General features: G+C 29.7%; 1 protein-coding gene across 1 annotated transcript in view; it reads left to right on the top strand.

Annotated features, from left to right (window-relative positions):
* Nucleotides 1-15,552, top strand: part of LOC127721997 (ornithine decarboxylase-like) — a 90,385-nt gene that overhangs the window by 66,255 nt on the left and 8,578 nt on the right. The window contains exons 2-5 of the mRNA XM_052228850.1: nt 10,181-10,304; nt 11,039-11,129; nt 12,705-12,781; nt 14,848-15,020. Coding sequence (XP_052084810.1) covers nt 10,197-10,304; nt 11,039-11,129; nt 12,705-12,781; nt 14,848-15,020 — 449 coding nt within the window. The 5' untranslated portion in view covers nt 10,181-10,196. The remainder of the gene's footprint in view (nt 1-10,180; nt 10,305-11,038; nt 11,130-12,704; nt 12,782-14,847; nt 15,021-15,552) is intronic.

Here is a 15,552-nt window from a genome sequence, read left to right as displayed (position 1 = left end):
AATTTTTGTTAAATATGAATGTAATAATTTCTTTATTTTGATAGAAATTATGAACTGCCATTAGATTTCTGTATTTTTTGTACATCAAGATTGATTGTTTTTCATAAAATATGCTTAATGTAAGGGAAAAGATACTAACTTTTTATTCGTGTTGCATAAAAATGCAAATATTTCTTCTTTTATATCAGAAAAAATGCATTGTCAATTGCAATCAGACATTATAAATGCATTTAGATCAGTACTTTTGTATAAGATGTGAATAATTTAGGGATATATATGCATAAACTATTGTTTTTCTTGAATAAAAATGCAATAATTTTTTTATTTTTATGGAAACTATTGACCGTCATTGGATTTTTGTACTTTTTGTAGTTTAGGATTGTTTTTTTTTCATTAAACTAAAGGAATATCAGAGAAAATATACTAAAATGTTGTTCGCAATGTATAAATTACTAATTTTTCTTCTTTTGATAAAAAATAATGAATGTTATTTGTAACTAGTTATTTCAAAGCCCTCAAGATCAGTTTTTTATAAGAAATCTAATAATGGAAGGAGAATGATACTTAAACTTTTGTTTGTGTTGAATACATGTACAATAGTTTCCCTATTTTGATAGATATTATGAACCGCCATTTGATTTCAGTACTTTTTGTACATCAGGATTGGTTGTTTTTCATAAATTATGGTGAATTTCAGGGAAAAGATAATAAAATTTTTGTTTGTGTTGCTTAAAAATGCAAATATTTCTTCTTTTATTTCAGAAATATTGCAACGTCACTTGCAATCAGTCATTATAAATGCCTTTAGATAAGCAATTTTGTATAAAATGTGAATTATTGAAGGATAAATATGCATAAACTTTTGTTTTTGTTGAATAAGAATGCTATCATTTCTTTATTTTAATGGAAACTGTTGACCGCCGTTGGATTTTTGTATTTTTTGTAGTTCAGAATTGGTTGTTTTTTCATAAAATTAAAAGAATATCAGAGAAAATATACTAAAATGTTGTTCGCATTGTTTAAAATTACCAATTTTTCTATTTTGGATAAAAAAAAATGCAATGATTTTGTAACTAGTTATTTCAAAGGCCTCAAGATACATGTAAGATTTTTTATGAGAATTTTAAATATATAAGGTTTAAACTTTTGCTTGTGTTGAATAGGAATGCAATAATTTCTTTATTTTGAAGGAAATTATGAACTGCCATTTGATTTCAGTACTTTTTGTACATCAGGATTGGTTGTTTTTCATAAATTATGCTAAAATTCAGGGAAAAAATACCAAATTTTTTTACGCATTGCTTAAAAATGCATATATTTCTTTTTATATATGAGGAATAATGCAACGTCACTTGCAATCAGACATTATAAATGCCTTTAGATAAGTAATTTTGTATAAAATGTGAAAATTTTAAGGATAAATATGCACAAACTCTAATTTTTGTTAAATATGAATGTAATAATTTCTTTATTTTGATAGAAATTATGAACCGCCATTAGATTTCTGTATTTTTTGTACATCAAGATTGATTGTTTTTCATAAAATATGCTTAATGTAAGGGAAAAGATACTAACTTTTTATTCGTGTTGCATAAAAATGCAAATATTTCTTCTTTTATATCAGAAAAAATGCATTGTCAATTGCAATCAGACATTATAAATGCATTTAGATCAGTACTTTTGTATAAGATGTGAATAATTTAGGGATATATATGCATAAACTATTGTTTTTCTTGAATAAAAATGCAATAATTTTTTTATTTTTATGGAAACTATTGACCGTCATTGGATTTTTGTACTTTTTGTAGTTTAGGATTGTTTTTTTTTCATTAAACTAAAGGAATATCAGAGAAAATATACCAAAATGTTGTTCGCAATGTATAAATTACTAATTTTTCTTCTTTTGATAAAAAATAATGAATGTTATTTGTAACTAGTTATTTCAAAGCCCTCAAGATCAGTTTTTTTATAAGAAATCTAATAATGGAAGGAGAATGATACTTAAACTTTTGTTTGTGTTTAATACATGTACAATAGTTTCCCTATTTTGATAGATATTATGAACCGCCATTTGGTTTCAGTACTTTTTGTACATCAGGATTGGTTGTTTTTCATAAATTATGGTGAATTTCAGGGAAAAGATAATAAAATTTTTGTTTGTGTTGCTTAAAAATGCAAATATTTCTTCTTTTATTTCAGAAATATTGCAACGTCACTTGCAATTAGTCATTATAAATGCCTTTAGATAAGCAATTTTGTATAAAATGTGAATTATTGAAGGATAAATATGCATAAACTTTTGTTTTTGTTGAATAAGAATGCTATCATTTCTTTATTTTAATAGAAACTATTGACCGCCGTTGGATTTTTGTATTTTTTGTAGTTCAGAATTGGTTGTTTTTTCATAAAATTAAAAGAATATCAGAGAAAATATACTAAAATGTTGTTCGCATTGTTTAAAATTACCAATTTTTCTTTTTTGGATAAAAAAAAATGCAATGATTTTGTAACTAGTTATTTCAAAGGCCTCAAGATACATGTAAGATTTTTTATGAGAATTTTAAATATATAAGGTTTAAACTTTTGCTTGTGTTGAATAGGAATGCAATAATTTCTTTATTTTGAAGGAAATTATGAACTGCCATTTGATTTCAGTACTTTTTGTACATCAGGATTGGTTGTTTTTCATAAATTATGCTAAAATTCAGGGAAAAAATACCAAATTTTTTTACGCATTGCTTAAAAATGCATATATTTCTTTTTATATATGAGGAATAATGCAACGTCACTTGCAATCAGACATTATAAATGCCTTTAGATAAGTAATTTTGTATAAAATGTGAAAAATTTAAGGATAAATATGCACAAACTCTAATTTTTGTTAAATATGAATGTAATAATTTCTTTATTTTGATAGAAATTATGAACCGCCATTAGATTTCTGTATTTTTTGTACATCAAGATTGATTGTTTTTCATAAAATATGCTTAATGTAAGGGAAAAGATACTAACTTTTTATTCGTGTTGCATAAAAATGCAAATATTTCTTCTTTTATATCAGAAAAAATGCATTGTCAATTGCAATCAGACATTATAAATGCATTTAGATCAGTACTTTTGTATAAGATGTGAATAATTTAGGGATATATATGCATAAACTATTGTTTTTCTTGAATAAAAATGCAATAATTTTTTTATTTTTATGGAAACTATTGACCGTCATTGGATTTTTGTACTTTTTGTAGTTTAGGATTGTTTTTTTTTTCATTAAACTAAAGGAATATCAGAGAAAATATACCAAAATGTTGTTCGCAATGTATAAATTACTAATTTTTCTTCTTTTGATAAAAAATAATGAATGTTATTTGTAACTAGTTATTTCAAAGCCCTCAAGATCAGTTTTTTATAAGAAATCTAATAATGGAAGGAGAATGATACTTAAACTTTTGTTTGTGTTGAATACATGTACAATAGTTTCCCTATTTTGATAGATATTATGAACTGCCATTTGATTTCAGTACTTTTTGTACATCAGGATTGGTTCTTTTTTCATAAATTATGGTGAATTTCAGGGAAAAGATAATAAAATTTTTGTTTGTGTTGCTTAAAAATGCAAATATTTCTTCTTTTATTTCAGAAATATTGCAACGTCACTTGCAATCAGTCATTATAAATGCCTTTAGATAAGCAATTTTGTATAAAATGTGAATTATTGAAGGATAAATATGCATAAACTTTGGTTTTGTTGAATAAGAATGCTATCATTTCTTTATTTTAATGGAAACTATTGACCGCCGTTGGATTTTTGTATATTTTGTAGTTCAGAATTGGTTGTTTTTCATAAAATTAAAAGAATATCAGAGAAAATATACTAAATTGTTGTTTGCATTGTTTAAAATTACCAGTTTTTCTTTTTTGGATAAAAAAAAATGCAATGATTTTGTAACTAGTTATTTCAAAGGCCTCAAGATACATGTAAGATTTTTTTATGATTATTTTAAATATATAAGGTTTAAACTTTTGCTTGTGTTGAATAGGAATGCAATAATTTCTTTATTTTGAAGGAAATTATGAACCGCCATTTGATTTCAGTACTTTTTGTACATCAGGATTGGTAGTTTTTCATAAATTATGCTGAAATTTAGGGAAAAAATACAAAGTTTTTGTTTGCATTGCTTAAAAATGCATATATTTCTTCTTATATATGAGGAATAATGCAATAATGCACTTGCAATCAAACATTATAAATGCCTTTAGATAAGTAATTTTGTATGAAATGTGAATAATTTAAGGATAAATTTGCATAAATTATGCTGAATTTCAAGGAAAAGATACTAAATTTTTGTTTGCGTAGCTAAAAAATGCAAATGTTTCTTATTTTATTAAGAAATAATGCAACGTCAATTGCAAAATGGGTTGTATTTCACAAAATTAAACGAATATCAGAGGAAAGATACTAAAAGTCATTCATATTGTTTAAACTCTAACAAATTATCAACATTTCTATTTTTTTATAAAAAAATTCAGCAATGTTATTTGTAACTAGTTATTTTAAAGGCCTCCGGATACGTTTTTTTATAAGAATTTTAAGATTATAAAAATATAAAAAATAATACATCGAAATTGGCAAAAAATGATCATGTCTTTTCATTTTCCAGAGCATTTTCGGGGAACAAAATCCCAATCGCGATAAAAAATCGTTTTAGCACTGTTCGGGTATAAAATATATAACATAAATAAAAACGAAAATCACCATTCTGTTATAATAATATTTAAAATCAGTTTTATCTGCATGTTTCTTTTTTTTTAATTCTTAAAACTTTTCTGAATAATCACTAAAAAAAATGTTGATCTTTTGTACTTGAACGTTTCGTATTTTCCGTGGCGCCATTAATTAAATGAAACGAAACTAAGATTCCGTAATTTGTATTAGTTTATCATGTGACGAGAAGAGTTCAATCCGTCAGAAAGGTCGATCGGTCCTATCCGTCCCAGGGGCGTAGCTACCCGGAGGCACGGCAGCACGTGCATCCACGTCGTTTTCACAAAAAAAAAAAAAAAAGAAAAAAAAAAAGACATGTATGTGTACGATAAATACATACAACTGGTGTAAACTTGGGGGAACTTTTTATATTACGGGCATGGTTTAGAAAATACCAGCTACATAGTTGTTGGTACCAGAACCATACCGTATACTCGCTTTGAGTGTAAAAAAAAACATAATCCCTCGGCTAGGGTTAACAAAAAAAATTGAAAATTATTACTTTCCGCTTCGCCCCAAAGCACACATCTTACTAGAATGAAGACTCTTAAACTCGTATCGATCCGGGAATAATGACTGTAACCTTGTGAACTAGTTCAATATTGACTTAGAATGGAGGTTTTGACAACACGAATAGTTCATTTTCACATCACGTCAACGTATCTCGTCCTGTGTGCATGTAATATTTGCTACCGAACATTTATAACCATTCAATCAATCAATAATTTCCGTATACTAGTAGATGAGAAGTTGGAACTGTTATTATAAAAAAAAGTACACATTTTCCAGTACATGTTTTACGTTTTTATTTATTTTACAAAAAAAAATCTTTTATATAGATTCGATAATTCGAAGTCGTTTCTATATGGGCCGGCTATACGAATGATTGATTGTAAAACCATTTAAATAAATTGCTAGTTCTAACTCGCTTTACTGGACTATTAGGTCATTCAATTTTAAAAAGAACTGTCTGTCCGAGTAGGACACTAAACTACTGATTCTTCACTGTTCGAAAGATACACCAAACTTTTATTACACGTATCTTCACTGTTATCATCTAGATATTGCCATACAACTGGTCGAATGCATATGCATTTGTTAATTAGCTGTCTAATTAAAAACGCAGATCATGAAAAAGATCGTGATCAAAGTACCATTTACTCTGAAAAAGTTCATTAATTTCAACTTCGAATATTCCTAACTACGTAAATTCGAAATTCCCATCTCTCTCTTGTAGAGTTTACCCACAAAATTTTTAAACATCTAAATACATATGTTAAGCAAAATATATGAGAATGTGTCCACCAAGTATTTGGTATCCATGATGTTTTGCTAACAGAAACTCCACATATAGTATTGTGTTTATGTTTATTGTTTGTTTTTTTAAATCTACTTTGCTCAATACAAATACTAGCATATGGAACAAATCTCTGTGATTCTAAAAGCTTTCACGTACAAAAAACGCAAGCGACAATGATAAGTCTTCATTCGACTCGAAGTTAAACAAATAGTTGACCAAAAAACCACAACAAAAATGTCCAAGTTTTATTTCGGTTGTGATTGTTTTGAAACGCTATATATGCGGAACTTCCGGGGGGCTTCGCCACCCTGTCCCCCTACCAGGGCTTTGCCCTGGACCTACTGGGGGCCTTAGGCAGCCCCCAGACCCCTCGCCCTATAGTTTGTGATTCAACTTCATTAAGAAGGTAGCTACGCCCCTGCGTCCGATCCGTCCGATCAGTCAAATATTTTTATCATAAATCTGACGGATTGGTGACGTGAGGTTGACGCGAACTTGACTGATCGGTGACTGATCGATGACCGCTGATTGATCGCTAAAATAGTAACGCCTAAGGTTGCAAGTACTGTATATATATTTTAAGATCAGAAATTGGATAAAGTAAAATTGTTAGCGTTCACATCTGTGACGACCAATGACTGGAGATAAGATTTTCCTTGTTCAACAACTTATTTACATGTTTTATAAAACAGGAAAATAAATGCACTGATTCAACCGTTTGTAAGCGATCTGTAAACACAAAGTTTTTTTACATTTATTTGGCAATAAGCAAGTGAACTGGTAAGTTTATATACTGTTAATTCAAAAATTATTGCGATTTTTGAAGAATGGAAAATAAATGCCAGATTATTTATTGCAATAATAAGTAAATCTGCATACAGATATACTCATCCAGCCGCATTATTCGCAATAATAAAACCTCGCAAAAATTTCTGAAATTACAGTATAAGATTATTATTAGTTTCGTGAATGAGGATTTATATGAAATAACAAATGCTGAATAAGGTTTATACAGGCAGTGATTCAGGAAAAAAGACGGAAAAAATGTAGGAAGGGGCATATAATCTATTTTCTCTCTAATCTTGCAAGAAAAGGTATGTCTAAACAAGTAGTTATAACCACCCCTAATGAATTTGTATTCCTTTGTTTAGGTTATTTGCAGATTAACATTCAGACGTTCTTCATATTTTGGTAACTTGTATCTTTGCTTTAATATTTTGCCATAGACGCCAACATTAATCCAAATATGCGGTTTTACTGGTATAAACAGTAAAACTGGTTTTATGTGATCACATAATTAAAGGTCAGAACGCAGTGTTATCAAGTAATCAATAGAAATAATGAAATGACAGATCTATGCACTCTGAACTATCTTAACAATAAAACCGTTTTGAAGTTTATGAGGGTTTATATAAGTTTTAGCTTGTGTCAATCTCTATCCTAGTTTTCGTTTCGATTTGAATTAATTTTGCTAAATACACCACGTATTGAAATTTTGACAACATGGACATCAATATCGCGAAAGCACTTCAAAAAAGGATGTAATGAATATGTACTGCATTAAAGAATCATCTACAATATATACCTAGCATTTCACTGATCGTTATTAATAGTTAATGCTGATAATATATAGCAATGTTATCTGTATATATATATATATATATACATATATAAGTAGTGTGGTCTAGCGCGTCGGATACAGTGCAGGCGATTTGGTGTCACGATATCTCAGTAGCATGAGTTTGAATCCCGGCGAGGGAAGAACAAAACATTTGCGAAATCAAATTTAAAGATCTAACATTGTTGGGCTGATGTTTAGACGAGTTGTATATACAGAATGTACACAGCCATGTATCACCATCACTGCTGGTGATCCGATGGATAAATCTGTTGTCACTGGTTCAGACGTACTTATAAATATAATTATTTCTGTGACTGTATCTTGCATTAATTTGTAGGATCCTTTACAATAGATATTTCAGCTGATCTGTAACAACTCCATCTTCATGCCTTATATATCATGTACTGTATTACGACGCTAGATTAAAACTGACGAGGAAAAGTAACACCCGGCCACCAAAAGCTTTATTATTTGTGAAGCCTAGGTGGTCGTGTGGTCTAGCGCGTCGGATACAGTGCAGGCGATTTGGTGTCACGATATCTCAGTAGCATGAGTTCGAATCCATGCGAGGGAAGAACAAATTTACCAGTAACTAATCTCAAAGTGGACTTCAGACTTACAATCAAATGTTTACTTTTCAATTTTCATGATGGACATAAAATTTAAATAAGTAGTTGAATGTCATACATGTACCATTATCACTTTATCGTTCAATGACTCAACACAATAAATATAACTTCTTAAACAAAATGTTTTTAAGTATACAGATTTTTTTTTTAGATAAACATAAAATACACATTAAAGGAATATAAAGGTTGAACGGCAATGAAACATGAAACATTGTATTTTGTATGTAAGTGGTGTGGGTGTAAAACGATCGTATGAAAGGATTTTAAAAGACGGACAAGCCTAAATTGATACGTACTTGATATTAAATATTTTTCATGTTCCTTAAACAAATTGAATATTAATCCTCGTATGAATTTTAACACGACAGTTTTTCAATTTTATTTTACTGCGGGGGTTTATTCGTTGGTAATAATTTGTTGAGTATATCTAATGTACAAATGGACGAAATGTGATTATTGAAAAATACCTCATCAAAGACATTTTGTATATGAATAAAAGGAGATGTCGGATGAACGATAATGAATTTTATTTAAATTACTAAACTGCACGAAACAAATTAAAAACAAATAAAAACACACGTAAGGGCAATTATATAATATTGTATCTGAATCGCCCGAGTCTAACAAGATGAGAATGTATTTAACATAAAGAATCACATATTGGAAATTACTCCAGAGAAGTGTATATGGAAAATCATAGTTGTCTATTCCGTGATTAAAATAATAGGGGTTGATTTAATGAGCTATCGAAATATTCTAAATGACGTTACATGTAACGGTTAAGATTCAAACAGCGATTTCTTTCTAACTCAAAGCGCTTCGTTACTTGCTTGTTATACAGATTTAGTGAACTCCTTATAATGGACTTCAACTTTTATGTTCATAGCTCATTACATTTCATTTCCTTCAAACAGGCAGTTTAACCAGGACGATAATTACAACACATTTTGAACATTTGTACTGTGATAATCTAAATTCTCTAGATTCAAGGTTCACATATGATTATATAAATTTGAAATAACCATAGAAACACAATTATCAAAACATGAAAACCTGTCAGACAGAAAGTCGGCTAGCTCCTCAGGCATAGAAATGGAAATGGTTGAGAAATGCTTATTTCAGCCATATATTTCTAAAATTTTTACAGAATTTCAATCAAATAAAGATGAAAATCCTTTTAAGTTTGACAAGTTGATACCCTCAAGTCATTCAGGGAAGTTGCTAAGGTACAGAATCTACATTTACTGAATTCACCTCTTAAGCCCGAGAACAGTTATTTCGTAGTGCATTTCCTTTAGACGAAAAACGCAAATAAAAAAAAAATCGCGCCTGTTCTTTCCAAAAAAGATTTTTACAGTGTAGTGTACTACTTTTGGGACAAATTATATCAAAACTATAGAAAATTCTATCGGCTATAACTCAAAATATGGATAATATTATGTTAAGGCGGTCTGTAATTTAGTTTGACAGCTTCAGACATACTAATTTTTGACCTTTTCAAACTGGACCAAATCATTACTTTACCTAAAAATGTATGCCCCAAATTTTTACATGCAATTTCATCCCCGTATTTACTCTTTTAGGCATAACATATCAAGAAATAAATTTAGAAGGTGTATGAAAAAAGTTCTACACTGTCCACACTAGGGACTCTATTCGTAGACAACGAAAATCAAAGGACGATAACTGTGTCCCGGACCAGTAAACGTTTATGAGGCTTAAGATGTATTAAAATAGGGGGAGCTATTCAGTGAGACGGGTTTCAAAAACAGACTAAACCATGACAAATATGATAACTTATACATTGTATTTTGGAAGGCATCCGTATATAAAATGTAATATTGTTGCGACTAAACATTTTTTTTAAGGTAAACCTGAGGAAGTATGACGTACTTTGTCCAAGATAGCATAAAAAGCCACGTTGAGTTAGTGGAAAAGCAACATTCCATTGACAGTCTAATCAAAGAGAAGATTAACCAGATTGGATCGGATGTATGTTACTTTATTTTGTTAGTAACAAAATAAATTTTGTGATATTCAATTCAATTTACAGAGCTTAAAAGTAAACTCTGATTTCCTATTTACATAAGATATTTTAATCATAAAGCGTAACATTACAATTGGTTGATATTTACTACTATATATGTGTACATAAATACGTTGGGGATGGAAATTCGGAACATACACACACACACACACACACACACACACATCAATGAGTATATGCATATTTCGAACAAGTCATCATATAAATTTAAAAATAGGATTGGAATCTTAGGGGAAGAAAATTAATGGACATATTAATGTAGCGTAATTTTTTTTTAAACATTAAAACCAAATATTTGGACCAATTGCAAGAGATTAACAGTATAGTACTTACACTAGTGCAAATATTGAAAGCATTGCTTTCTCTTACAATCACAAATTAAAGTTTTATAATTGAAATGTTACGATAAATGAGCATTAAAGAAAAAGAGGTATTAAAGGTTTTATTTTCACATCATTTTTATAATAAAAAACAAATGTTGACTCAGGAAAGTTAACAAGTGACACTCATGTCTGCTTAAAGTGACACCTCGACAACAATAATAATATATACATAAAACAGAGCATTCAAAAACAAGAGAACCTGTTACACATGTTCTCAATACTTGAAGTGGTTGTTTACCAACATGATATTTCAAACACTAGTTACGAAATTATATATCAAGCTATATATTTGATAGGAGAATCCCTTCTTTATTGGCGATCTAGGAGACATTATCAGAAAACACAGGATTTGGCAAAAATGCTTGCCAACAGTTGTACCATTCTATGGTAAATATTATTAAATGATAATGTTTTCTGTACTTTACAAAATCAGTTTCGAGTAACAAAAAGGAGCCTTTCAGTGACAATACACAACGCACAACACTTATTTGGTGTCGACTGAATGATAACTTGTAAAAACTCTACCAACTTGCCATTTAGACAAATAAAGAGACAAAAAGGTCTTGTTTTATCAAGTTTATTTACTTGAAAACGATGCCAATCTATAACTGACGAATAAGATTTATGACATACACAATGATTTCAGCATTCCTATTGTCATTTTTACACTCTATGGCGTATACGTATCAAAGACAATGGCAATTTGTAATTTGAAAAATGACAAAAAAATGAAATATCAATTATATGTCATATCAACAATAAAATGCTGACTACTGGGTTGATGATACCATCTGGGACGAAACTCTACTAGCAGAGGCATCGACCAAGTGGTTGTAGAATCTTATCCAAGATACCAGGTTTATAACTTTGCACGCCAGACGCGCGTTTGGTTTTCATAAGACTCAATAGTGGCGCTCGTACTAATATAAAACGAGCTAGATATGGTATGATAACATATGAGACAACTATCTACATAAGTTAATATGAAGTGAATGTAAGCAATTATGGGCATATGAACGGCCTTCAACAATGAGAAAATCCCATACCGTTTAATGGGCTATAAAAGGCCCCGACATGAAAAATATGAATCCAATTCTGAAAAATAACGGCCTAATTTCTTACCAAAAACACACAAATATGACAGACATGACCTAACGACGATCACTACACTATGATACTTTCATTACATTATACATGCCAGTTATATCTGTCATAAGACAAATTTAAATGTATCAGAGGTGGTGATAAGTTATCCCACATACGACATATGATCGTAACTAGATAGTTGATAATCATTGTAAATAAAGGCGCTGTTAAATAATAATAAATCGATTAAACTGAAACAAATCCGGGTCACAAACCAAAACTTAGGGAAACACTTCAACTATTAGAGTGAGAAAAAAAATCACACGGAACAACAGAAACACTGAACTGCTACAAAAACAAACGCCAACATACATAGAAACGGACTATGTGATAACAACTGCCATATTCCAGGACATTTTAAGAGAAAATGGTAGATTGAACCTGGTTGTATGGCTAGCCACACTCTTGCTTATTTGACAATGTTAAAAATACCGCTAAAATGACAACATTACGTGACAGGAATACAGTACAAATAAATGCAAGAACACTCAGGACAGAAAAATACATAAATAAATAATATAATAGTACATTTCAACATGTAAACCACAGAATAATAAAGAGGCAAAGGATAGCAAAGGGACATTCAAATGCATAAGTCGAAAACAAACTGACAATCCCATGGCAAAACAGAAAGAAGGACGAAAAGAAAAACAATAGTACACAAAACACAACATAGAAAACTAAAACTGAGCTACACGAAACAAGATAACAGTTAAAATACCAATACTCATACTCAAAAGTCACTGTACAAAGCATTTTTTAACATTTTCATGATTTTGTTAGTTCATAAAGTATTTTTTTATTCTTGCTTTACAGCAGTGAAATGTAATGATTTTTATCCTGTGCTGAGGCTAATGGCAGACATGGGGCTGTCCTTTGATTGTGCAAGCAAGGTAATATAATAGTTATAAAACCGTAAGGAATATCAAGTGATAACAAATAACGTATCATCTAAAGGTACACGACCAATTATTAACGATATGAAAAAACTTTATTTCTATTTCAATACAAAGATAGGACAAAGACTTAGTATTGCATATTACCATTTTTCTAAATATGTTATTTTATTTTTTTCAAAAACACTGTTAGTGTCGTCATAAAATTAAATGTACATGTGCAATATGACATGTATGGTGCAATATATTTGAAGATAAATGGCATAGAAACTAAATGTGATTGACATAAAATAAAGTGTTACAATAAATCCAATTTGATAATAAACCACATTTCGTATAGTATTTGGACTATCAATAATATTTGGATTTTATTTTGCTCATTTTGATCGTTATTGAATATTTATGTTACAGATGATCAAAAATATTTAAGTCATAACCGAAATCACTTCTCTTAATTGATTGCGAAATATTCGAAATGAACTTATCAGCGGATTTTGACTGATTTTGATGAGCAAAAAACGATACGGGTGTTATGTGTGAAACAGGAATTTCTTTCCCTACATAAGCAACTTGGTTCACTACTGGTTTTTTAAAGGGTTCATATTTGTTCAATATTATTTTTTTTTGTGTAATGTTCTGGTATTGTTTTTTTACTTTTTTGTCTTTTTCCCTTCTTTTTTGACCTAATCGTTGTCTGTATATATTCGACATGATTTTTGTAATTGCCTGTTTGCTATTTCCTTTGTTTTACTTTTCCATTTACTGCTGTCAGAATACTATCATTCGTTTTGGTTATGATGTGTCATCAGAAAATAATTATCATTATGCAACAACTGAACAAAAGCAAAAAATACTTGCCCGTTGGTATAAAGTAATGTGTATAATAATTATAATTTTTGGGAAGCTATTGTTTATCTTTGTCGTCTTTTCCTATTACCATTTAATTACTCAATTTGATTGACCGTTATTGAATATGTTTGTTACAGATGACCAATAATATGTTTCTACTTCATATTGTGAAGTTACCGAAATGAACTTATCCTCGGATTTTGACTCGCATGACCAAAGTAATTATTGCTTTTTAAATATACATCCCCTTGAAACGTTTTGTTTTAAACAAAAGGTCTAGAAATTAACCAATGCCTTATTACATGTTTGTTTCGATCACCATTGATGAGTGTAGTGTAGACGAAACGCACGCGTCTGACATTCTGAAAAATAAGACTGGAATCATAGATTATTTTACGAATGAAAAAAACATCAACGTCGATTCTCTTTACTCAATTTTATGTACTTAGAAGTAACATTTATATAGGAAAGCTAGTGTGTCATTGTACAATAACATAAAAGATGTGCTCATAAATATTGAAGCTTCGTTTTTGTGGATGAACATGAGAAAGAAAGAAAAAAAAAAACATATGACATAAAATGAGTTTGTGATTGTAAAAATTATGGTTTATAAAAAAGATGCGTAATTTGTATGTAGTCATTTTATGGTATGTCAAACGCTAGTGTGTTTTCCATGCATATAGAATGAAAGTAATGATACGCACGCGTCTGACATTCTGAAAAATAAGACTGGAATCATAGATTATTTTACGAATGAAAAAAACATCAACGTCGATTCTCTTTACTCAATTTTATGTACTTAGAAGTAACATTTATATAGGAAAGCTAGTGTGTCATTGTACAATAACATAAAAGATGTGCTCATAAATATTGAAGCTTCGTTTTTGTGGATGAACATGAGAAAGAAAGAAAAAAAAAACATCTGACATAAAATGAGTTTGTGATTGTAAAAATTATGGTTTATATAAAAGATGCGTAATTTGTATGTAGTCATTTTATGGTATGTCAAACGCATGTGTGTTTTCCATGCATATAGAATGAAAGTAATGATATGCAGTGAAGACGTAATATATAGAATTGGGTTTTTTTTCACATACGTACTGCTATAGCTTTTATTTCCTGAGTTCGAACCTAGTCATTTCACGCTGAAAGAATATATATATTGACTGATTTATGGAGCAATAATCTTTTTTCTATATCTATTTTCTCTTTAGATTGAAATACAGAAAATTCTGGATCTTGGAGTTGATCCGACCAGAGTTATATATGCCAACCCATATAAACAGTTATCATCTTTGAGATACGCCTCTGATAATGACGTAGCTATGATGACATTTGATTGTGAAGATGAACTAGAAAAGATCAAAGAAGTTTATCCTGCCGCAAAGTATTTAGGCATAGATTTGATGTTATATATTTATATCTATTGTGGAGTCAATGTCCTTTTGATTTTGTTCTGTTAAGGTATTCTTGCTTTGCAGCTTGTGAATTCGCCTTTCTTATTATTTTTGCAGGACGTATCTGATAAAAAGTATTTCACAAAAACGTATCAGAATCATAATTTCATACAATTTCATGATGCAAACTACTTTACCGAAATGAATTATAATTTCTACTAACCAGGTCAATACTGATAAAATCGTTAAAACAATAGGGCCAATACCTCTACTCTAGGAGACACAAGTTCGAGCAGCTTCATGCTATGAAACCGTCAACCTGTTCGTGACCAGTAGTATTAAAAGTGTCGCGAATAGTATACATTGATTATACTTCAAAAAATCAATAAACGTGAGTGATGTATAAATGAAACGTCTCGTATTTTGTTTGGTAACAATTGTATCGTTCCTATTAACTGGAGTTTTCCTGTTTGTCCTTCTGACCAACATTTTCTAGCTATATTTGAATGTTCCTGATCAAAT

This window comes from Mytilus californianus, unplaced genomic scaffold (assembly GCF_021869535.1).
Source record: "Mytilus californianus isolate M0D057914Y unplaced genomic scaffold, xbMytCali1.0.p SCAF_12, whole genome shotgun sequence".
NCBI lineage: Eukaryota > Metazoa > Mollusca > Bivalvia > Mytilida > Mytilidae > Mytilus > Mytilus californianus.
This window is presented reverse-complemented; position numbering and strand designations above follow the sequence as displayed.